The sequence below is a fragment of the Anabrus simplex genome, chromosome 2 (assembly GCF_040414725.1).
Source record: "Anabrus simplex isolate iqAnaSimp1 chromosome 2, ASM4041472v1, whole genome shotgun sequence".
In the NCBI taxonomy this organism is placed as follows: domain Eukaryota; kingdom Metazoa; phylum Arthropoda; class Insecta; order Orthoptera; family Tettigoniidae; genus Anabrus; species Anabrus simplex.
In genome coordinates this window covers 170,280,679-170,307,295 of record NC_090266.1, presented here as the reverse complement: position 1 = coordinate 170,307,295, position 26,617 = coordinate 170,280,679, and the positions used below count along the sequence as shown (strand labels likewise).

The following is a 26,617-nucleotide window of genomic DNA, read 5'->3' as shown; positions in this document are numbered from 1 at the left end:
GGTACCCGTGCTTCGCTACGGTATTATACTGAAATTTATAACTGCATGCTTATTGTTTTAGATATATAATCCGCCGAAATTCGCGATCTGACACGTTTTCAGCGAGAATCCACCAAAATTCCCGATCTGACTCGTTTTCTATTAGATTACGGCACGTTTCCTCCCATTTTTCAATCTTCCTTTCCAGCAATCGATTTCGTACTTCCCGGGCTAGGCTCAGGTATTCTTCCCGGTCAGTTGGGTCCGTAAATCTTTGCCATACCGTATATTCCTATAATCATTTTTAATCTGTATAAAATCCTTCAGGAGATCGGGCGTGGTGTCTTATTGGGAGCCTTGGCGGCACTGAACCCGCGGCCGGCTGCATTCTTAGTCATTACCCGTCCAGGAGCCGTTTCCAACGCGGTCCGCACATTTGACGACGGTCCGGAACATTATTATTATTATTATTAATAATAATAATGTTATTCTTCTTCTTCTTCTTCTTCTTCTTCTTCTTCTTATTATTATTACTATTATGTGTTGCTGGGATGAATGATGACAGGGAAAAGCGGAGTATCCAGAGAAAAACCTGTTCCGCTTCCGTTTTGTCCAGCACGAATGTCACATGGAGTGACCGGGATTTGAACCACGGAACCCAGCTGTGAGAGGCCGGCGCGCTGCCGCCTGAGCAACGGAGGATCCTTATAAGTACATTAAGAACAGTAAAATCAATTGGTCTCACCTCCTTTTACACCCCACCGCCGTTAGATTTTATTGCCAACCCTCCCCCCCACCCCCAAAAAATTAAAAGAAGGCGTGTTTCTTTATGTTTAAGGGAGATTCCAAACACCATTGTTCACGTCTATTACCTTCAGTTTTGAGATATAAGTATCCCCATAAATATAATTTACTTTTGTCACTTCATTTCAAACTACTCGCCCCCCTCCCCCCCAAGTGAATTTTCCCGCAAAAAATACTTGTTTCTTTAATAGTGAAGGATCTTCTAAATACCAATTATCACGACTCTAACTTCTTCACTTTTTGATTTATGTGTCCTCATGAAAGGAATTCAACTCCTTTACACTCCCCCCCCAAGATGGTTTCCCCCCCAAAACGCGTTTTTCTTTGTTTTTAAGGGAGATCCAAATACGAATTTTAACGTCTGTAACAACTTTAGTTTTTATTAGATGTATATATTCTCATACAATTAAAGTCAATTAATTTTTCAATTCTTTCACCCCCCTCCCCCCCGCTTCATTGGATTTTCCGAGAATACGTCTTTCTTTACTTTTAAAGCAGATTGCAAATATCAAATTTCACGTCTGTAACATCTTCATTTTTAAGATATCAGTAGCCTAAATAAAAGAATTCAACACCATTTTCAGTCACTTTCACCCCCCCCCCCCTCCACCCGAGTGGTATTTCAGAAAATTAAAAATACACGTTTCTTTATGTTTAATAGAGATAAAAATACCATTTTTCACTTCTGTAACATGTTAAGTTTTTTAGATATACTGTAAAAATTCTCATTTTAAAATTTCACCCCTTTTGGGTTCCCCTTAAGTGGAGTTTCCAAAAACAAATCACCTATGTTTCTTTACATTTACAGGAGATTCCAAACACCCACTTTTTACGTCTGTAACATTTTACGTTTCCAAGATAATCTTTCAAAAAATTCACCCCAATTTGTCACTTCTGTTTAACCGCCATTAATAGGATTTTCCAAAAACTAAAAAAATAAGTGTTTCTTTATTTTTAAAGGAGATCCCATATACAAATTTTCAGTTCTATAATATCTTCCGTTTCTGAGATATATGTATCCTCATTAAAGGCATTCAACCCATTTTTCACCCTTTTACACCCCTCCTATTGGGATTTACAGGAAACAAAAAAATATGTGTCCCTTTATTTTTAGAGGAGATTCTAACTATCAAATTTTACATCTGTAAATTTTAAAGTTTTAAGATGTAGACACATTCATTTTAAAAAATTCACCCCCCTTTTCACAACTCAATATTTGGATTTTCCAAAAACGAAAAAATACGTGTTTCTTTACATTTAAAGTAGATCCCAAATACCAATTTTCAGGTCTGTAATATCTTGCAGGTTCTGAAATATAAGTAGCCTCATTAAAGGCATTCAACCCATTATTCACCGTTTTACACCCTTCCTATTGGGATTTTCCGAAAACAAAACAATACGTGTTTCTTTATTTTTAAAGGAGATTCTAAATAACAATTTTTACATCTATAAACTGTAACAGTTTTGAGATATAGATACACACATTTTAAAAAATCACCCTCTTTTAACTCCCCCATTAATTGTATTTTCCAAAAACGAAAAAATACGTGTTTCTTTACATTTAAAGTAGATCCCAAATACCAATTTTCAGGTCTGTAATATCTTCAGTTTCTGAAATATAAGTAGCCTCATCAAAGGCATTCAACCCCTTTTTCACCCCTTTTCACCCCTCCTATTGCGATTTTCCGAAAACAAAAAATACGTGTTTCTTTATGTTTAATGAAGATTCTAAATACCAATTTTTACATCTGCAAACTTTAAAAGTTTGGAGATATAGATTCACTCATTTTAAAAATTCACCCCCTTTTCACCCTCCCATTAATTGGATTTTCCAAAAACAAAAAAATACGTGTTTCTTTGTTTTTAAAAGAGATCAAAAGTACCAATTTTTAGGTCTGTAATATCTTCAGTTTCTGAGATATAAGTACTGGTATCCTGATTAAGGGCATTCAACCCGTTTTCCCCCATTTTCACCCCTTTTAACCCCTCCTATTGGGAATTTCTGAAAACAAAAAAATACATGTTTCCTTATTTTTAAAGAAGATTCTAAATACCAATTTTTACATCTGTAAACTTTTAAACTTTCGAGATATAGACACACTCATTTTAAAATTTCACCCCTCTTTTCACCCCCTTAGCGAAGGAATATCCAAAAATCCTCTCTTAGCGAGCACCTACATCTTAATATGAATATATCCCCAAAATTTCATTTCTTTACGTCCAGTAGTTTTGGCTCTGCGATGATGAATCAGTCAGTCAGTCAGGACAAGTTATTTTATATATATACTAGCAAGATACCCGTGCTTCGCTACGGTATTATACTGAAATTTATAATTGAATGCTTATTGTCTTAGATATATAATCCGCTGAAATTCTCGATCTGACTCGTTTTCTGCGAAAATCCACCAAAATTCCCAATCTGACCCGTTTTCTATTAGATTACGGCACGTTTCCTCCCATTTTTCAATCTTCCTTTCCAGCAATCGATTTCGTACTTCCCGGGCTAGGCTCAGGTAGGCCTATTCCTCCCGGTCAGTTGGGTCCGTAAATCTCTGCCATCTTTTCCTATAACTTTTTTAATATGGATAAAATCCTTCAGGAGATCTGGCGTGGTGTCATATTGGGTGCCTTGGCGGCACTGAACCCGCGGCCGGACTGCATTCTTAGTCATTACCCGTCCAGGAGCCGTTTCCAGCGCGGTCCGCACATTTGACGACGGTCCGGAACATTATTATTATTATGATTATTATTATTATTATTATTATTACTATTATGTATTGCTGGAATGGCTGATGGCAGGGAAAACCGGAGTATCCGGAGAAAAACCTGTCCCGCCTCCGTTTTGTCCAGCACGAATGTCGAATGGAGTTACCGGGATTTGAACCACGGAACCCAGCTGTGAGAGGCCGGCGCGCTGCCGCCTGAGCAACGGAGGCTCCTTATTAAAACATTAAGAACAGTAAAATCAATTGGTCTCACCTCCTTCTACACCCCACCGCCGTTAAGTTTATTTACCGCCACCCTCCCCCCAAAAAAAATTTTAAAAGAAGGCTTGTTTCTTTATGTTTAAGGGAGATTCTAAACACCAATGTTCACGTCTATTACCTTCAGTTTTGAGATATAAGTATCCCCATAAAAATAATTTACTTTTTTCACTTCATTTCACACTACCCTTCCCCCCTAAGTGAATTTTCCCGCAAAAAATAGTTGTTTCTTTAATAGTAAAGGATCTTATAAATACCAATTATCACGACTCTAACTTCTTCAGTTTTTGATTTATGTGTCCTCATGAAAGGAATTCAACTCCTTTACACTCCCGCCCTCCGAGATGGTTTCCCCCCAAAACGCGCTTTTCTTTGTTTTTAAAGGAGATCCAAATACGAATTTTCACGTCTGTAACAACTTTAGTTTTTATTAGATGTATGTATTCTCATTCAATTAATTCAATTCATTTTTCAATTCTTTCACCCCCCCCCCCTTTCATTGGATTTTCCAAGAATACGTGTTTCTTTATTTTTAAAGCAGATTGCAAATATCAAATTTCACGTCTGTAACATCTTCATTTTTGAGATATCAGTAGCCTAATTAAAAGAATTCAACACCATTTTCAGTTACTTTTACCCCCCCCCCTCCACCCAAGTTGTATTTCCGAAAGCTAAAAATACACGTTCCTTTATGTTTAATAGAGATAAAAAATACCATTTTTCACTTCTGTAACATGTTAAGTTTTTTGAGATAAACTGTAAAAATTCTCATTTTAAAATTTCACCCCTTTTGAGTTCTCCTTAAGTGGAGTTTCCAAACACAAATCACCTATGTTTCTTTAGATTTACAGGAGATTACAAACACCCACTTTTTACGTCTGTAACATTTTACGTTTCCAAGATATTCTGTAGATATAGTCTTTCAAAAATTCACCCCAATTTGTCATTCCTGTTTAACCGCCATTAATTGGATTTTCCAAAAACTAAAAAATACGTGTTTCTTTATTTTTAAAGGAGATCCCATATACAAATTTTCAGTTCTGTAATATCTTTCGTTTCTGAGATATATGTATCCTCATTAAAGGCATTCAACCCATTTTTCACCCTTTTACACCCCTCCTATTGGGATTTACAGGAAACAAAAAATACGTTTTCCTTTATTTTTAGAGGAGATTCTAACTACCAATTTTTACATCTGTAAATTTTAAAGTTTAGGATGTATACACACTCATTTTAAAAAATTTACCCTCCCCCCTTTTACCCCCCCCCCCAATATTTGGATTTTCCAAAAACGAAAAAATACGTGTGTTTATTTATTTTTAAAGGAGATTCTAAATACCAATTTTAACATATATAACCTTTAAACATTTTGAGATAGATACACTCATTTTAAAATATTACTCCCTTTTCACCCCCCCCCCTAAATTGAATTTTCCAGAAACAAAAAAATACGTGTTTCTTTATTTTTAACGGAGATCCCAAACACCAATTTTCAGGTCTGTAATATCTTCAGTTTCTGATATATAAGTAGCCTCATTAAAGGCATTCAACCACTTTTTAGCCCCTTTTCACTCCTCCTATTGCGATTTTCCGAAAACAAAAAAATACGTGTTCCTTTATTTTTAATGAAGGTTCTAAATACCAATTTTTACATCTGCAAACTTTAAAAGTTTGGAGATATAGATTCACTCATTTTAAAAATTCACCCCCTTTTCACCCTCCCATTAATTGGATTTTCCAAAAACAAAAAATTACGTGTTTCTTTATTTTTAAAAGAGATCAAAAGTACCAATTTTCAGGTCTGTAATATCTTCAGTTTCTGAGATATAGGTACCGGTATTCTGATTAAAGGCATTCAACCCCTTTTTCACCGTTTTTCACCCCTCCTATTGGGATTTTCTGAAAACAAAAAAATACGTGTTTCCTTATTTTTAAAGAAGATTCTAAATACCAATTTTTACATCTGTAAACTTTTAAAGTTTTGAGATATAGAGCAACTCATTTTAAAATTTCACCCCCGTTTTCACCCCCTTAGCGAAGGAATATCCAAAAATCCTCTCTTAGCGAGCACCTACGTCTTAATATGAATATATTTCCAAAATTTCATCTCTTTATGTCCAGTAGTTTTGGCTCGGCGATGATGAATCAGTCAGTCAGTCAGTCAGTCAGTCAGTCAGTCAGTCAGTCAGTCAGTCAGTCAGTCAGTCAGTCAGTCAGTCAGTCAGGACAAGTTATCTATATATATAAAATAACTTGTCCTGACTGACTGACTGACTGACTGACTGACTGATTCATCATCGCCGAGCCAAAACTACTGGACATAAAGAAATGAAATTTTGGGGATATATTCATATTAAGATGTAGGTGCTCGCTAAGAGAGGATTTTTGGATATTCCGTCGCTAAGGGGGTGAAAAGGGGGGTGAAATTTAAAAAAAAGTGTATCTATATCTCAAAACTTTAAAAGTTTACAGATGTAAAAATTGGTATTTAGAATCTTCTTTTAAAATAAGGATACACGTATTCTTTTGTTTTCTGAAAACCCCAATAGGAGGGGTGAAAAAGGGTGAAAATGGGGAAAAATGGGTTGAATGCCTTCAATCAGGATACCGGTACTTATATCTCAGAAACTGAAGATATTACAGACCTGAAAATTGGTACTTTTGATCTCTTTTAAAAATAAAGAAACACGTATTTTTTTGTTTTTGCAAAAGCCATTTAATGGGAGGGTGTAAAGGGGGTGAATTTTTAAAATGAGTGAATCTATATCTCCAAACTTTTAAAGTTTGCAGATGTAAAAACTGGTATTTAGAATCTTCATTAAAAATAAAGAAACCCGTATTTTTTGTTTTCGGAAAATCGCAATAGGAGGAGGGAAAAGGGGTGGAAAAAGTGATGAATGCCTTTAATGAGGCTACTTATATCTCAGAAACTGAAGATATTACAGACCTGAAAATCTGTGTTTGGGATCTCCTTTAAAAATAAAGAATCACGTATTTTTTTGTTTCTGGAAAATCCAATTAAGGGAGGGGGGAAAAGGGGGTAATATTTTAAAATGAGTGTATCTATATCTCAAAACTTTTAAAGGTTATAGATGTGAAAATTGGTATTTAGAATCTCCTTTAAAAATAAAGAAGCACGTATATTTTGTTTTCGGAAAATCCTAATAGGAGGGTGGAAAAGGTTGAAGAAGGGGTGGAATGCCTTTCATGAGTCTACTTATATTTCAGAACATGAAGATATTACAGACCTGAAAATTGGTGTTTGGGATCTCCTTTAAAAAAGAAACACGTATTTTTTTGTTTTTGGATAATCCAATTAATTGGGGGGGGGAGGGGGTGATTTTTAAAAATTTGTGTATCTCTATCTCAAAACATTTAAAGTTTATAGATGTAAAAATTGGTATTTAGAATCTCCTTTAAAAATAAAGAAACACGTATTCTTTTGTTTTCGGAAAATCCCAATAAGAAGGGTGTAAAAGGGTGAATAATGGGTTGAATGCCTTTAACGAGGCTACTTATATTTCAGAACCTGAAGATATTACAGACCTTAAAATTGGTATTTGGAATCTACTTTAAAAGTAAAGAAACACGTATTTTTCGTTTTTGGAAAATCCAAATATTGGGGGGGGGGGTGAATAGGGGGGGTGAATTTTTTAAAATGAGTGTGTCTACATCTTAAAACTTTAAAATTTACAGATGTAAAAATTGGTAGTTGGAATCTCTTCTAAAAATAAAGGAACACGTATTTTTTTGTTTCCTGTAAATCCCAATAGGAGGGGTGTAAAAGGGTGAAAAATGGGTTGAATGCCTTTAATGAGGATACATATATGTCAGAAACGAAAGATATTACAGAACTGAAAATTTGTATATGGGATCTCCTTTAAAAATAAAGAAACACGTATTTTTTAGTTTTTGGAAAATCCAATTAATGGCGGTTAAACAGGAATGACAAATTGGGGTGAATTTTTTGAAAGACTATATCTACAGAATATCTTGGAAACGTAAAATGTTACAGTGGTAAAAAGTGGGTGTTTGGAATCCCCTGTAAATGTAAAGAAACATAGGTGATTTGTTTTTGGAAACTCCACTTAAGGGGAACTCAAAAGGGGTGAAATTTTAAAATGAGAATTTTTACAGTATATCTAAAAAAACTTAACATGTTACAGAAGTGAAAAATGGTATTTTTTATCTCTATTAAACATAAAGAAACATGTATTTTTAGTTTTCGGAAATATCACTTTGGCGGAGGGGGGGGGGGGCGGTAAAAGTGACTGAAAATGGTGTTGAATTCTTTTAATTAGGCTACTGATATATCAAAAATGAAGATGTTACAGACGTGAAATTTGATATTTTCAATCTGCTATAAAAGTAAAGAAACACATATTCTCTTAAAATCCAATGATTCGGCGGGGGGGGGGGGGGGGAAGAATTGAAAAATTAATTCGCTTAATTGTATGAGAATACATACATCTAATAAAAACTAAAGTTGTTACAGACGTGAAAATTCGTATTTGGATCTCCTTTAAAAACAAAGAAAAACGCGTTTCGGGCGGGAAACCATCTTGGAGGGCGGGAGTGTAAAGGAGTCGAATTCCTTTCATGAGGATACATAAATAAAAAACTGAAGAAGTTAGAGTCGTGATAATTGGTATTTAGAAGATCCTTTACTATTAAAGAAACAAGTATTTTTTGCGGGAAAGTTCACTTAGGTGGGGGGGGGGGGAGTAGTGTGAAATGAAATGAAAAAAGTAAATTACTTTTATGGGGATACTTATATCTCAAAACTGAAGGTAATAGACGTGAACATTGGTGTTTGGAATCTTACTTAAACATAAAGAAACAAGCCTTCTTTTAATTTTTTTGGGGGGGTGGGGGCGGTAAATAAACTTAACGGCGGTGGGGTGTAGAAGGAGGTGAGACCAATTGATTTTACTGTTATTAATGTACTTATAAGGATCCTCCGTTGCTCAGGCGGCAGCGCGCCGGCCTCTCACAGCTGGGTTCCGTGGTTCAAATCCCGGTCACTCCATGTGACATTCGTGCTGGACAAAACGGAGGCGGGACAGGTTTTTCTCCGGATACTCCGGTTTTCCCTGTCATCAGCCATTCCAGCAACACATAATAGTAATAATAATAATAATAATAATAATGATAATAATAATGTTCCGGACCGTCGTCAAATGTGCGGACCGCGCTGGTAACATCTCCTGGATGGGTAATGACTAAGAATGCAGTTCGGCCGCGGGTTCAGTGCCGCCACGGCACCCAATATGACACCACGCCGGATCTCCTGAAGGATTTTATCCATATTAAAAATGATTAAAGGGAAAGATGGCAAAGATTTACGGACCCAGCTGACCAGGAGGAATACCTGAGCCTAGCCCGGGAAGTACGAAATCGATTGCTGGAAAGGAAGATTGAAAAATGGGAGGAAACGTGCGGTAAAATAATTGAAAACGAGTCAGATCGGGAATTTTGGTGGTTTCTCGCAGAAAACGAGTCAGATCGCGAATTCCGGCGGATTATATATCTAAAACAATAAGCATTCAATTATAAATTTAGTATAATACCGTAGCGAAGCACGGGTATCTTGCTAGTTTTATATATATATAGATAGATGATCGCCTAAATGGTACAACATTTGAAGGTCTGTACCAAGTAGCTGAGCCCATAGATGATGATGATGATGATGATGATGATGATTATAATTCATTTAATTATGCTGGTTTAAAAATCAGACAGGATGACTTAGGTAATGATGCTGTTTTTTACCTTCTCTAACCTCCTGGTTACACTGCTTCTGCTTAATAATGTTCCTTATTATTTGCCTAGCTTCACTACGAATTGTTTTCCGCTTAGCGAATGGTAGACACAATGAAGGAAGAAAATGTATCCACTGAGTAACCCTCAAAGAAAGGTCTGTGGAAAAACTCACAAAATTGATTGATGATAATGACTTAATAAGAATGCAGATATGAACTGATTGACACAAGGAAAGGCACTTAGACAATGTCTGAAGAGTGGGCCAATATTTTCTGCTACCTAGTATTAAGGTGGTTGCTATGGTAAGGGCAGTTAGTCTGTGTGGAGGAAAGAGAATTCACCCTGCTCTTTGTATCACCCTGTGCTAGCAAACATATGAGCTCCAAACAGTAGATCCATAGTGTACAATATTTTCTTATTCCTTTTGTTGTCCTCTTTCAACATATTTTTTTCATTTTTTCATCCACTTAGTCTTTTCCTTCAATACTTTAGTTCCCTAATTTTTAATGTTATCTTTCCTCGGTTTAGTCTGTTCCCGAATTAAAATCACTGTCTGAAAGTTCAATTCTTTGTGCTGGGAATGCCACTATCATGTGTGATGTAGTAAAGGAGTTCAGTTCTGAAAATACCAAAATACACACACTGTTCACTTTTTTTATTGTCAGTGTCATAGCCGCCAATTCTTGAGCTGTTACATGTATGGAGGACTATTCATAAAGATACCTCCATGCTACCTACAGTTTTTACATCTGTTCTGTAATTGAATGTGATGTGCATTTATTTTTATTTTATCAATTCAGATACATGTTATAGAGCTGGGAATTATAAAGGTGTGATGTACTGCAAAAACAACTTTTAAATATTTTAAAACTATTCTACCTACTGTATGTTAAAGGTTTCTTGTAAAACAGTGTTATTAGCTAGGAGCTGTTTTTTATATACTTGGACTGAAAATAATTGATTATGTCATATGTGAAGACATTATGCTGATTGTTATTATTATTTGATTTCAGCAAAGCATGATATTGTTTTGGAATCTCAACTGCCTCAAGGAATGAGTGGAGAAAAGCTCAAGGAATTGGAGCGTGGCCCTGTAAGCAAAGCCTTACCTGAGGATGCTCCTCTTTCCCCACCAAAATTTATTACTCAGGTGAGATAAAATATAAAATTATGCAAATCATATATGGTGAAACCTCGTTAGTACATTTCTGCAGGGGACGACGAAAAAATCGTATTAAGCAGGAAAAGTACTATCAAATATCCCATTAAAAACTATCCAACAGGGAGATGGTATCACTATACACATTAGTATATTTTACATTGTGTAGTGTTTCAGGAGATAAAGGAGAGCACTAAAATGTGTGAAAAAGTCGAGAGAACAAATATCAATAATTCTCTACTGGAGCCTGTTAAAGTAACAAGAGACTATTAAAAGATGTGAAAAACATGGAAGAACAGATAAGACATTCTTTTTCCCTTGGGCTCATAGAAGTAGCTACATTACCTACATATTATAGCAGATCACTTTCTTCCTAAAACAATTGTATAATGAATTGTTAGTTGTAGCCTTAGGTTTCTGACTAGTGAGTAATTAAACACTGTTTTCTGGTCACTTTGTTAGAGCATGAATTTCTCGCAAGGTTATACTCGTCATACACGATTAAGCGCCTTCGGCCGCCATCCTGAACACGAAACTTTGGCAGTACTCGGCATTGGTTCAGACAGACTAGCCGGTGAATAATAAGAACGTGCCAACTGTCAAACTAGCAGTTTGTATTTTTGTATGAATGGTACACAACTTTACCATTGCCTGCTTCTTTTCATATCTTTTTAATGGGATAGGCCTACAGTGTATGGACGCCTTGTTACTTAACGGCACCCACAAATGATCTGTCGAAGATCTGCTATTGCTGCACCATAGACTCATTTTAACTTCAGTCGTACCACACTGATTTAAATCATCTTATCACAAGAACAGTCATTGGCATTACCTTCAATTTATTGTATTGAGTGATAAAAAGTGAAGTGATTATTTGTCGTGTGACAGCGTACTTACGGACTAATAGGATAATCGTGAGAAGTTCAGTAGTGCGGTACATACGGTATCTGTCTTGTGATAGCTTAGCTGTGGATAAGAAAATGGTTGTGAAACCACTCGCTAATGAAGAAAAAATTTAAATCCTTCAGGAAGTAGAGAGGAATCCACATCTTAAGCGCGTAGAGTTGGCGCAAACTTTGAAAGTAGCACCTTCTACTTTGAACAATATTGTGGGCAACCGAGACAAAATTGAAAAAGCGTATAAGCAAAATAGAAACGGAAAAAGAAAACGAGTGCGCGAAGGAAAGTTTCCGAAGTTGGAAAAAATGATTTTGAATAAATGAATTTCTAACTTGTGATTGGAATGCGAAATAGGCTACTAGCACAATCAAGGGCACTGGGTTATTCAACAATCTCACTGACAACAAAGACCTTTCCACAGACCAAAGAACATAGAACAAAAATTAAACCACTTTTCCCTTTGATAAAATCAAATGATCATAGATATGTCTTTTGGTCATGACCGTCCACCAACGGCTGCACGGTTGCTAGAGTTACACTTCCGTTACACATTTTGTGCCGGTAACTTCCATGATGCATAATTTTGGATGACTCCCAGTCGTAAGCCATGTATGTCAGCAGGACAGCTTTGAAAAAAAAAAAAAAAAAAAAAGCGTGGAAACTGAATTTAGCACTCCTAGCCGCAGTGGAACCTATTACTGTGCTTTAACTTAGCACTGTCCTGTCTTTTTCTAGTGTAAAGTCTTTGCTGCTAATCAGTGACGCAAAACTCAACTTTACCTAAGCTAACAGCTTGCCCCTCGAAGGCGCAATATACTCGGTGTTCGAGAATTCAAGGTAATTTCCTCTTATCGCACAACATTCTCTGACCGACCCGTGGCAAGGGCTCTTATCTGTGTTGGAAATCACATTCCGTACACAAGTGATAACAAAGAACATTTTCAGGTCTGGGGAATATATGATCGTACTAAGCGGTAAAGGCGAAAAGTCGTACATTTTATCTCTCACTTACAGCACTCAAATATTCTGAATAGTGCACTATTATTATTGTGTTCTTAATCACTATGAAAACTGAAAGAAGAAAGTAATTTCAGCCTATTTGTTATGTGAGGTATTTTTTATACAGATTTAATACGATGGGCGTCAGGGCTTCAAATTTACGACATGCTAAGCAGGAAAACGCGTTAATGAGGGAACATAGTAACGAGGTTTCACTGTAGAGGGTTGAAAAACTTTAGTTATCAGATTCATTTTAACACTATCAGGTCCTAGCCCATATTTTGTATTTATCCCCAGAATCCAAATGATTTGAGTGATTTTCAGAAAAAATTACTGCTTTTTACCTACTCACTTGATTTTAACATGTGATACACAGTTTGAAAAATGCAGTCTTCTACCTTTATCTCTCACTTACAGCACTCAAATATTCTGAATAGTGCACTATTATTATTGTGTTCTTAATCACTATGAAAACTGAAAGAAGAAAGTAATTTCAGCCTATTTGTTTCTCTATTAATGTGAAATACAGATTTTGAAAGTGATACCAGCTACACATTAACTAATTTATGCTACCTACTAACAAATTCTCAAGCTATCATATTGTTTCTTCGTGTGGTGAATTGTATCCCTTATTAAAATTTTCATTTCAAAGCCTATGCATAAACTTTGAAAAGTTTTACTGTATTAAAAATGCTAGGATTTAGGCTGACTCAAATTTATTTATGATACATAACATTCAGCACATCAGCAGTAACCTCCCAGTTCATCTGTTTTGCTATCAGAGTTGTCAGTACCACCTTCAGTATTAACTATTTTATCTATTTTGCCTTCTCTTAGCATTTTTGTGCTTACAATCATAGATGATAAACTAAGTTATATTCTCCATAAAATTTTTGATTCAAGAAAAATACAACCAATTATGGGCTTGGAAAATTTAGAAAAAACAGAAGCCCGTAGAATCTATGGGCATGGATGCAAGAGTGTTAAATGCTTGTAGAACTGCAAGTGTTATTTTCTATTGGCTCACCATCTCTTCCTTCCCTTTCTTTTAGTATGTGATTGTGTTCAGAATAAATTTCGGGACTGTCATGGGTCCAATTACGGACCAACTACATTTTCATGTGCCATGCGATTTTCAGTTTTAAAGTTCATTTTATCAGCACTTCTTATAAATTGTAACAGTTTCTCAATGGTGAATGATTTCTCATTCTTACAGATCACAGATTGTAACAGTTTCTCAATGGTGAATGATTTCTCATTCTTACAGATCACATCTGTTGGAATTGGTGAGGGTGAACCAGTACATTTTGAGTGCCGAGTAGAGCCAAAGACAGATCCCAAGCTGAGGGTCGAGTGGTATCGTAACGGCAAGCTGTTACCTTCTGGTCACCGTTTCCGCACTGTGTATGATATGGGCTTTGTTTCCCTTGATATACTGTACACTTACCCTGAAGATTCTGGGGAGTATGTCTGCAAAGCTGTTAACGACCTTGGTGAAGATACCACCAAGGCTACTGTTTCATGCAAGAGTAAGTTCAGTATAAATAATTAGTTATGTAATGAAACAGGTGCAATCCTCTTAGTGCTAGGCAGTAATGCAAAGGTGTATTCTAGAAGTACCAGGTAGTTTTTGTGAAGAATGCAGGCTTTAAGGGGAAGAAAAGTTGAAAGTCCTCTGTTTTTTAGAGTTATCAAACTGGAACTTTGCCAGAAATTTGAAGAATGTAATCTTCTAACCTAATGTAACTTTTTACTACAATATAAGAGGTATTCTTGCTTTTGAGAAATTTACTTAAGAAATTTACTGGGAAATTTGTTATTCAAAATTATGGAATAAAAAAATTTCAAGTTTGACTAATTTTGAGACAACACAACCAAAAGAAAAATAAAAGTGAGTACTGGAAGTTGGAAACACATTATATAAGAAGCACTTGATACATTTAACTCTTTAGAAAATTTATTAATAGCAGTGCTAAAATTAAGAAAAGGCGTGAAGCATATTGACAAGAACACAGTGGCAAGCGCACATAAATTAACTCATTTGTACACTGCTGTTTCAGAGTTCACATGACACTGTCTCTGATATCTGATAGATAAATGTCACCATCACTTGACTCATTACCGAGCTTATCTTGGATTTTATTAACGTCTAATGACCACATGCTACTCTTGGATGTCATGTCATTTGCTGTGGTGCTTGAAAATAAATTGCCAAATGAACAGTAGTGTACACTCGCAATATATAGTAAAACCTCGTCAAGACGTTTCTGCAGGGGACAACAAAAATGAACGTGTTAAGCGAGAAAATGTATTACTGAATATACAAATAAAAACTATCCAGCAGGGATATGGAAACACTAGAAACGATTTTTTCCGATATGAAGGTATTTTACGTTGTGTATCCACGGGTACAGTGGAAACTATATCTACCATTTCTCAAGATGAGAAGGAAGTATTAAAAGATGTGAAAAACACAAGAGAACAAAACTGAAAACCTTTTCTTTGGGGACTTATGAAATAACAAATGCACTGAACGATGTGAAAAACACCAAACAACAAGTATGAAAACATATGCACGGGAGACAATAAAATTATCATATATATTATTATAGTAGTATAGATCCCTTTTGTGGTGCTCACAAGTAACCGATCTTGACAAATGAGCATTCAAGAGAAAGAGAATAGACATTAACAGTAACCAATTGCACTCTCATTTCATAAATATCGATAATTACATAAAAAAAATTAGTTAAAAAATTGTACGAAGTGTGCAAATACTGTTGCTGTAGGAAAATATGCACCATCATTGCTGTCCACTTCACATTTTGGCCACTGGGACGCCTGTTTTATGTCGTTTTAATATGCTGTTTAAGAAAAGAATGATAGCAAAACCAAAGATTACTTCCAGTACATTCGTCTGTATAATAATGCACTTGCATTTGCTTCCGTTCAAGTGGATACTATAAATGTTAAAAGATCAAAAATTCCATTAAGTGGTAAGTAAGACTGTCTAATATTGTACTGATTTGTGTATTCCTTTGTTCACAAATAGTTCACCAGGGGCTACTCCACCACATACTTTATGAACATGTGAGATTTTTCGCATGGGTCCCCAAGTCCAAGTGGTATTGCAGATCACACTCTTTCTAAAACAAATGTTAGTAGAAGGCTTTTATTTTGGAGCAGCAGGTTATAAAACATTATTTTTTGGTCACACTCTTAGACAATGAATTGGAGGTTATACTCGGCCACCTAATCCAGATATAGGCTACGGTATCACACAAAAAACTTCACTGTACCACTCAACACAAAATAAATTTTTAACTTCTGAATGGAATGAAAAATACAAGTACAATTAGGCTCACCTTTTCCGTAAACACGCAACTGTGGCGACGGCTCTTACCCAAGTTGTAAATCACGCTTCTTTCACAAGGGATAACAAATAATATTTTCAGGGCTAGGAAAAATGTGATTCTACTCTTAGTGAACGGTAATAACGAAAATTTGTGATGCGATAGGTTATTTTTGTATGTTCCTAATCCAGATATAGGCTTCTGCATCACGTGACAAATATTCGTTATACTTCACTGTACCATTCAACACAAAATAAATTTCTAACTTCTGAATGGAATGCAAAATACAAGCACAAATAGACTCACTGTGCTATTCAGCAATCTTGCTGCTAACCGGCAAGCAAAATTGAACATTCCTGAGGCTAACAGCTTGCTCCCCAAACGTGCAGCTTATCCTGTGAAGTTCAGGAATTTAAGGCCTTTTTCTGTAAGCACGCAACTGTGGCGATGGCTCTTACCCGAGTTGGAAATCATGTTTGTTTCACAAGGGATGAAAAATAACATTTTCAGGGCTAGGAAAACTGTGATTGTACTAAGCGGAAATAGCGAAAATTCGTGACGCAGTAAGTGAAGTATTTTTATATAGATTTAATACGATGAGAAAATGGACTTTGAATTTACGACGTGCTAAGTGGTAAAGCATGTTAATGAGGAACGCACTTACAAGGTTTCACTGTACAGTGGAACCTTGATTCTCCGTTTTTGGAGGGACCCTGAATAAAAAACGTACAACACGGGAAAACGGAAAATCCGGGAACAAATGAACCATCAACAATTTGGCTAAACATAAAAAAAGTGAAATATGTATACTTATAATCTTACAAACACCCCTAAACCAAACCAAACCAAACTACAGCCCCAATGGGCCTTCCACCTATCGAGCGACCACTGCTCGGTCCGAAGGCCTGCAGATTACGAGGTGATGCATGGTCAGTGTGGCGAATCCTCTCTGCCGTTATTCCTGGCTCTCTAGACCGGGATCACCATCTCACCATTTAATAGCTCCTCAATTAAAGGTAATCGTAGAATGAGTAAAGCTGGAACCAGCCCTCATATCCAGGTAAAAATACCTGACCTGGCCGGGAATCGAGCCCAGGCCCTCCGGGTGAGAGGCAGGCAAGTTAGACCGCGAGGCTGGCTTTACAACATTAATTACCGGTACGTGACTTAAAATTCTCGAAACTTTACATTCAGTTTTACCGGGGAAACTTCGTCAGTTTCCTCTGAAAACCTTTAAGTTCAGCAACTTTGATCACTCAAACTCTTCAAAAATCTAATACCCGTAACGCCAAGCCAAACAACAATCAACCACAAGTAGTTTTAAATTCTCTAGTCTAATAAAATAAAGCACATTAGATACAAAAGCGCCCAACATGATGGCGAAATCCCTTTTTTAAATCTTCCATTGTAATTTGGTCACTGGTATACTTTTCTTAGTCAGTTTATGGAAATCTTGTACCACGTAAATTAGGCCTACATCGACTTTTAAAGGTTATGTTAAACTCGAGAATATGGTTTCGAATGTAAGTATCGATCCTCAAGTTCTCGAATGCATTATATTCAATTGGGAACATGCATAATTTTCAAGAATATTTTTTTTGAAAAGTACACCAATGAAATAGTACGTAAATGTATTACATTGTGGTATGTTGCCTTGTTTTCTACCATTAAAAATATATTTAATAGTGCCTTTCCGCAAGGCGAGTGAAACGGCCTCTGACGTCAGCGGCGCACTGTGACGTCACGATCCAGTACCGCATGGAGCTCTACCAGCCGTTGTGCATCAGCCGTTGCTAAAAGCCGATTGTTTATTATTCATGATCGCGAATAACTTCAAAATGACAGAAGAAAGGTTCAAAACAGCACAATCAGACAATCTATCATGTGTAAATGTCATCATTCTTGAAAAATAGTGACTTTTGTGGCCGCAGAAATTCGCGGATAACAAGCAAGTTTGTAAGTGGCGTCTTTTATATACGTGCAATGTACTGTAACCCATAGTATTAGGATAACAACGAACGTGGATAGATATCACATCACTTTCAACATTTCCTTCTAGACTGATTCCCATATTAAAGAATAACATTACATTTTCGGGCTGTCAGCATTAGTAAGGTAAGAAATCGGATTTCAGCACTAACATAAACATATAGGTTGCATTATAGTACTAGTCCGCTTCTGTGGTGTAGTGGTTAATGTGTGCCACTCCCAGAGGCCCGGTTTCGATTCCCGGCTCTGCCATGAAAGTTGAAAACAAATAGTACGAGGGCTGAAACGGGGTCTACTCAGCCTCGGGAGGTCAACTGAGTAGAAGGGTTTCGAATCCCACCTCAGCCATCCTTGAAGTGGTTTTTCGTTATTTTCCTACTTCTCCTCCAGGCACCTAAGGCCACGGCCGTTTCCTTCCCTCTTCCTTGTCTATCCCTTCCGATCCTCCCATCCTACAACAAGGCCCCTGTTGAGCATAACAGGTGAGGCCGCCTGGGCGAGGTAATGGCCCTCCTCACCAGTTGCATCACCATACTCAAAGTCTCACGTTCCAGGACACTGCCCTTGAAGTGGTAGAGGTGAAATCCCTCGCTGAGTCCGAGAGAAAACCAACCCTGAAGGATAAACTGATTAAGAAAGAAAGAAAGAAAGAAGGAAAGAAAGAAAGAAAGATCATAGTACTATAGGGCTATAATCTATCATTCCCAAAAAAATATATATTTATGGTTAGGACAACTGGCCTACCCTCTTCCGGGGCCCATGAAAGAGAATTAAATATCTTTGTGGAGGGAAAAAGTTAAACATGATAAAGATAAATATGACTTCATCTAGTTTTCACAAGTCGGGCTGAGTGGTTCAGACTGTTGAGGTGCTGGCCTTCTGACCCCAACTTGGCAGGTTCGATCCTGGTTCAGTCCGGTGGTAGTTGAAGGTGCTCAAATACGTCAGCCTCATGTCGGTAGATTTACTGGCACGTAAAATAACTCCTGCAGGACTAAATTCCTGCACATCGGCGTCTCCGAAAATCGTAGAAGTAGTTAGCGGGGCGTGAAGCCAATAACATTAATTACATTTGGCTTTTAACAAGCTGAGCACATCAGGAAAAAAAGTGTCCTGGTGACATTTTAGTCGCTCAATACAGGAATGTCTTTGGGTGCTGTGACTTTTACTTTTTTTTTTTTTTTGCTGTTTGCTTTACGTCACACCGTCACATATAGGTCTTATGGCGACGATGGGACAGGAAAGGCCTAGTAATGGGAACAAAGCGGCCGTGGACTTAGGTACAGCCTCAGCATTTGCCTGGTGTGAGAATGGGAAACCACGGAAAACCATCTTCAGGGCTGCCGGCAGTGGGGTTCAAAACCTGGGTAATCTGCCAATCCCCAAAAATTTGTGGAAATTATTTCTTTTTCTTTTTAATTGCCACGTGTGTTTGTCAGCACTTAAGTTTGTCCGAAGTAATGCATTCTTACATAATGACAGAAAATTGTGAGTGCCCGGCATTGACTATACTCAACAACAGTAAGTCGTTCACAAAACATCAAAGTAGTGAAAAGTGTAACCTCAATATTTATGAGAGTATCATCCAGTTGATACTGAAATCATGCAGCTAAGTGTCACTATGGATATGGGTTCCTAATTCTTTGATTAATATATGGCATAACTCTCGCCCACTTAAGTCAGATCCTCTATTTTACTATAATCATGAAGAGTGTCACACTATCCCTTTCCTAATAGCATTTTTCCTGGTAAACTAAACTTGCCAGTATAGCACTAAGCAACTCGTTAGGTTTTTTAATCGTAGCATGCCTTATAAACCGAAAAACAGTACTGTCATGATGTCATAACCATTGAAAAGTGTTCAAGCAACCATGTGCTGACAACTTTCTTTGGTTTTCAATATACAGTAGAACCTCAATTATACATTCCCGGAAACTATGTTTTCCCGTATTATTCGTTCAAATTACGTGGTCCCGCGAGCATTCTAATTAAATCAGGTTGTAAAAATCCCACGCTATCCGTTCCTCGAAGAAACGATTTCCCGGATCAACCGTGGTCCCTTGTGCAAGTTCAACCGTCCATAAATTTCAATCCCATCAATGCTAAATCCTCGATCGCACGGTTTTTTTTTTTTCAAGAAAATGTATCTCACTGAAGGACGGCTACGGCATACTTACAGATGCAGTAATTTGACGATGTACTGTACCGTACTGGAAAAGTGATCGGGTGTGAATTCATTACTGGTCACGTACGACCATTTACGAATCTTGGCTGCGTGGTTTCGAACCTACATACAGAGTCAGTTGAATATAAATAACAGTGTTCCTCACAGCAATAAATGTTGTTGAAAAGTATGTGGAAGGAAAGAAGGTAAAACATTAAAAAAACTAACAGATTATTTCCAAAGGTATTAACAGAGGTATGTTTCTTGTTTCACTACTGTATGTACTGTATTCTGTCTTATAAAAATTTACTTTAATAAGGGTCATAATTAAAGAAATGCCATAAAATACGAGTTTGTTAGTATATTTTTAAATACTGTAAAAAATACTGTATTCAGTATAAGCCCGTAGATACAAATGATTCAATTATGCGTTATATATGCTCAAAAACTGTATTCTGTATATCTCAAAATTTTGATAACTCGAAATATGATTTAGCTCCTAGGTGATTCGAGATATAGAGGTTCCACTGTATATATTGTGTGCGTGCTTACTAGTGGAGACTGTATAAATAACAATTTGAAGTGTTTTTATTTAATTATATAGTTTTACTGTAAATAACAATTTGAAGAGTTTTTACTTAATTGTATAGTTTTACTGTAAAGTACTTCATTTATAATTTCCAGAGTTGCCTACAATCATTCTGCAAAATCAAGTTCCAAAAGGAATGAAAAAGACTGAAGCCTTGATGCAAATGGAAGCCACGATAAAGAAGTACACCTCTGAAATTCATTTGACTATTGATGATCTTTATGATCCTGATAAGAAACAACCACCAAGGTACATTACATTTATATTATTGCTATATCTTTCTGAAATGTGTGTAGTAATTCTAGGCACTTGAGGTCATGCTTAATAATTTCACTTAATTAAGTAGATAATATCACTATGTTCTCTAGTCTGTTGAGTTTTAACCATGGTGAGAATTGGTGAATTTCAACATTACTGTATGTACAGTTGATCAATGAAAAATTGACGCATGAACAATTTTAAAGTCCTTTATTGGGTATTATTGTCCTCGGGTGAGGAACTTAGGACATCAAGGTCAACAACCTCATGTACTCAGTAAGTGTGAAGATATATCTGATTACCTGTGGAACTGTACTAATATGTGTTTGTAATCGGGGAGAGCATTGGGATGGAGGCGGACAATGCACAAGTTTCAAAAGGAATGAAAAAGACTGAAGCCTTGATGCAAATGGAAGCCACGATAAAGAAACCTCTGAAATTCATTTGACTATTATCACAGAGTTATAAGATTTTTCAATCATGAAAGGTACTGTACACATTACAATTTTATTATCACTAACCTAAACTACACATAAGGGATACTTCTGCTAAAAACAAAAACAAACGGACAATACGTTTCACCGATAAACAAGTAACAATATTGTCCTGCTCTTGCAGAGGCCTTCCAGGTTTTTAAGACAACTTTGAAGTCCTGTCCACTACATTTCACAATAGAGTCGAACAACTAGCAAGTCTAAAGCTGAATAATGTACAATTTATTAAACCATTGCATTTAAATATAAATTCAAACCACCACAATTGCAGATACGGAAGTGTATTCAGAAAAATCACTGTTACATGACCAATGCTTAATGGAAACTTATTTTCTTCCAAAGTGATTTTAAGTACTTTTTAACTGCTTATTAGGTCTAATTTTGTTAAAATGGCATTTTTATTTTGAAGTTGGATGAATTATTATTGCATTAAAATGAATATTCAAATAATTAGGATTTATTTTTATTTTTAATATGTAAATATGTAGTAAAATGGCAGGGATTTCATTATCCTGAAAAATTAATAATTTTGGCATTCAGTGGTATGTCATTGTAATTATGGTTATTTAGAAGCATGCTTGCATTTGAGTTTTCTATTTCACACAGCTTGTACTCACAAGCATAGCTGAATTACACAGTCCTCCAGCACGTTGAACCCCTTCTGTCCTACAGGGCCTCTCTCAGCGCTGTGTTGTCCCTACAACAGGTCACAACTTAACTCATATGCCATGCTGAACTCTGTGCAGCCTTCTGACTCCCTACTGGCTGACACACTCCTGAATGACTTGTGACTGACTTGCGCTCAGTTATGAGTGACCCAGACCGAATTTCGTTCACTCAGTTTCGCTCTTTATATAGGCCAGCGGAAGATTCTCGCAGTTTCCACTGTCAGATCATTCTACATTCCTTTTCCGTTGTTAACTTCTGGCATCTTCTAAGGAGCTTCCTTATTGCAAACCTCAATATTTCACCGGGGCTATTGTTTTACTTACTGTTGTCTCCATCCATGTTGTCACCTCTTGCTGGTATTGTGGTCTTCTGCTGGCTCCCACACTCTTGGCGTTCACTGTCACAATATTGTAATTAAATCCTTTGAAGTTTTGAGACCATGTTTATTAAATTTCTTATTGTCAGTAAATAATACAGTCTAGATTAGTGTCATGTGCATTACTTATTTATGAACTTTTATTTCAGATTTGTCACACAAATTCAGGATCAAACTTCATTGGTTGAGATGCAGTCAACTAAATTTGAATGCCAGTTGGCTCCTGTTGGAGACCCAAATATGAAGGTGGAGTGGTTCTTGAATGGGAAACCTCTTCCTCATAGTACGTTCTTATTTCTTTCTTTCCAAGGGTGTAATTAAAATAGAATACTTTACAAGCAAATATGACCTTTTCAGTGAAATATAGATATTAATGCACCATTCTTATATATTCTTTCAGAAAACAGATTTACACCAATTTATGACTTTGGTTATGTGGCTATGAACTTTGGTTGGGTCTATCCTGAAGATAGTGGAGAGTATTTGTGTAGAGCTACAAATCTGTATGGTATGGATGAAACACGAGCTGTCATTAAAACTGCTGGCAAACCTGGCATTATATATGAATCACAACTCCCTAAGGGCATGAAGAGTATTGAAAGAATCAGAGAAATGGAAGCAGCATGGCAGATGTGAGTTCTTGAATATAATTGTTTCTTGAGTAACATACAATAGAGTATGTATGTGTTTTGGTAAAGGTTCATGCATATTATTTGAAATTCTTCTCAGAGTTCAAGATTCCCTGTTGAAATTATTGAAATAGACTATAAAATCTAAAGATGAGTGGTTGACAAAGTTTTCTGGCACCCAGTAATTATCTCTTGTATGATTCTTTGAGAAAATATGCAGTTTGTGTGCTTCCCATTTACTAGTTATTTATTATTATTATTATTATTTTTTTTTTTTTTTTGTAGGCTGAGTTACAAACCGTTTAGGGATGTTGCTTAAGTAAGATATCCTATTTCAAATTAAATGCCAGTCCAATATATAGCCTTTATTCTAAGGATATGACAAAAATGAAAATAGATTTTAATGTTTGGAACAAGGAATCTAATACATTGTCAACAATTTCTCTGATATGTTATTTGAAGGAATGATAATGAGGTTGTGTACGTACGTCTGAGACGGATAGTACTGTTTATGGCATTGAGGCAGAATTTATATATGATATAAACTTTGAATGCTCTATTGTGTAATCTTTTGTGTTGTAGAGTACCTGAAGAAGCTGAAGAAGAATCAAAACCAAAGACACCTCCTCAGTTTGTCACTAAGCCTGAACCATTTACAGCTGTTGAAGGAGAAAGTGCTCGTTTCTGCTGTCGTGTTACAGGTTACCCAAGACCGCGTGTTATGTGGGTTGTGAATGGACATACTGTTGTGAATGTAAGTATTTTCAAAGAAATAAATAAAAACTGATTTTCTGAATATAGGCTATGATTATGTACATTAAAGTACAGTAGAAACTAGTTTTCTAATAGAGATATCATTTAACTCTTGACCCATTTAAATATTGGGTTTAACACCACATATCATGCCATTTTTCATAATTGTATATATTTTTTCTGGACAGAATTTCTTATTAATCAAGTATACTCATATTGTGTAATTTTGACAGTTGTCCGGTAATCAGCATAGCAATGAAATCCTTGACATTATTAAGACTTTCTTCTCTACAAAATTATGACATAACTCTCTTCTCTTTGTGGTTGTTGTTTTGTAGTCTCTGACTAGGTTCTTCTGGAGAATTATTGCAACAGATCCATGACATAAACGTACTATGTTTAGTTTTTATGGTACCTGGTTATTTTTAAATGAATCTTGGTAACTTAATAATAAATTCTCATCGCTTATTCCCCTCCCCACCTAAACTCAATGCATGTGCCCAGCCTTCATGGAACATGTTCATTCATAATGTGGCCTGAATCTCTTTATTACAAATACCTTCCTGCCATTGATGTCATTACCTGCCAATTACAAGTTATCTTTATTTTTTTTCTGATTTTTGACTTTGTATTGCTACACATAGTTAGGATTCTGCATAATTACTCTTTATTGCAGCTTGTAGCAGCTTTATGTTATTTATAACTAGAGACCTATTCGAGATTCGCAATGGAGCAATTTTGAATTAATGGTGATAGGCCTTATAGGATTTCCTTGTAGACGACATTATTATGCGCACACTTTTTAGTGATAGATTTTTGTACTGGGTTGAGGAGTAAGGAGGGAGCACTGCCGGTTCCGGTAATACTGCCAACTGAATGGAAATGAAATCTGAATTGAATCAATAATATGATCGATCGATATGAATTTTCTAAACCCTTATTATCTTCAGCCAACAACTGTGTCACACACACATTATATAACATTTCTCGATGCGAATCTTGTTCTTAGCATAAATTCTATAGTTTGGCGTTGCTGTGTAAACAACAAGAGTATGAGTACGTAAAGTGTACGCCAGATGTTGCACAGTGATACATAAGCGATTCTTAGTTTGTGTTTCAAATGTTGCCAATATGAATCTCGAAGAAAACCGAGGTCGACTGATTCAGCACTAGGGTGTCCATCTATCACTAAAAGGTGCGTGTACTATACTTGTTTTCCAGCTGATGTATTATTGTACATAGCTCAGTGCTACATTTTTCAAGGAGCTTCCAGCTGTCTTCTTTAGCTTGCACCTTTCTTCCCATACAATATGTAAACCATTCCTGAGCTTTCTATAAAGATGATAACTCGTAAACCATTCATGCAGATTGTTTACTGTAAAGGATACCATATAATCTCGAATACCACCCGCCACCGAATAAGACCCGCACCCTTATTTTAAAAGAACAAAATTTTAAAAAAAGTTATGCCAAAATTATTTACGATTATTTACAATTCCATGCCGTCAAAATCCACAAACACAGCAGCTGAACTTCCGGGTGCTGAATACGACCAGTTGGTGTCCGTGTGTGATTATCAGCCGCCATCCATTCTGTATAGAGCTGTTTCAAGGCTGTTTCAAATGGACGGTTCACACAGACATGCAGCAGCTGTAGCATAGACGTCATCCCGCCCGGAATGACTGCTAGGTCGGTTTTCCCATCCTTGATATGTTTCTTCACAGCGTCTGTTGTGTGGCTGCGGTAACTGTCGAGAACAAGCAAGCTCTTTTGTCCCAATAATGCACCAGGGCGACGTTGCCAGACACACTTTACCCAGTCTTTCACAAGTGAGCTGTCCATCCAGCCGGAGTTCCGAGATCTGACGATAACACCAGCGGGTAGTTTTTTAGGAAGCGTCTTTCGCTTGAGAACAATGTACGGCGGCAATTTGGTTCCATCGGCGAGAATAAACAACATTACCGTACACCGTTGTTTTTCATTACCACCTGTTCTGATGGTAACACTTTTCGCACCCTTAACATTCACAGTCCTGTCCACTGGCATTTCAAAGTTCTACGATCACTACTACATGTTAATAGCACATTTTTCTTCTTTCTCCAATCGCGAATACACAACTCGTCAATGTCGTATTTCCTACTGGGGGTACGATTTCCAATAATTTCGGCTTCCCAAACTACTTTCAGTTTCTCACTCGCAGGAAAAGATCGCAAACGGTTTGTGGAATTCATGTTAATACTCTGAGAACGTGCGTGAGACTGACACCAAGCGCGGAAGTTGCGTATACTGAGAGCGGAGAGAGCAGTTGCCAAGCCGCGCCAGCGGTGATTCCCGATTTATGCGCATTCGAAAGAAGAATTTCCCAAAATTTTTAATAAGACCCGCACTCAATTTTGGAAGTGATATTTTCGAAAAAACAGTGTGGGTGGTACTCGAGATTATACGGTACTTTCAATTTTTTTAAATGAAGATTATGTAATTAATCTCAAAATATGGTAGCTAATTTTAAAGTTGCATTTTTTTTACTGCAAACTGTAACATGAGAACTTGTACTGAGGGCTACTTTTTACAGATAGGTATGTACCGTTATCAACTTTCTTGTAGAGCTGTTTATGCTCAACACTTCTTCCATGCATATTTGGGATCTGTCTTTGATTGTTTACACAGTGTAAATCAAGAAAATGGTTGGATGGCCGTTTTTTCTTTGACTTCCTTCACTAAACTCAACTGCTTGTCTCCCTTCAGTCATAGATTT

General features: G+C 36.6%; 1 protein-coding gene across 1 annotated transcript in view; it reads left to right on the top strand.

Annotated features, from left to right (window-relative positions):
- The window catches only part of sls (sallimus), a 281,400-nt gene that overhangs the window by 199,918 nt on the left and 54,865 nt on the right, over nucleotides 1-26,617 (top strand). The window contains exons 59-64 of the mRNA XM_068226121.1: nucleotides 10,544-10,680; nucleotides 13,856-14,117; nucleotides 20,779-20,932; nucleotides 22,630-22,763; nucleotides 22,881-23,112; nucleotides 23,692-23,863. Of these exons, the coding sequence (XP_068082222.1) occupies nucleotides 10,544-10,680; nucleotides 13,856-14,117; nucleotides 20,779-20,932; nucleotides 22,630-22,763; nucleotides 22,881-23,112; nucleotides 23,692-23,863 (1,091 nt within the window). The remainder of the gene's footprint in view (nucleotides 1-10,543; nucleotides 10,681-13,855; nucleotides 14,118-20,778; nucleotides 20,933-22,629; nucleotides 22,764-22,880; nucleotides 23,113-23,691; nucleotides 23,864-26,617) is intronic.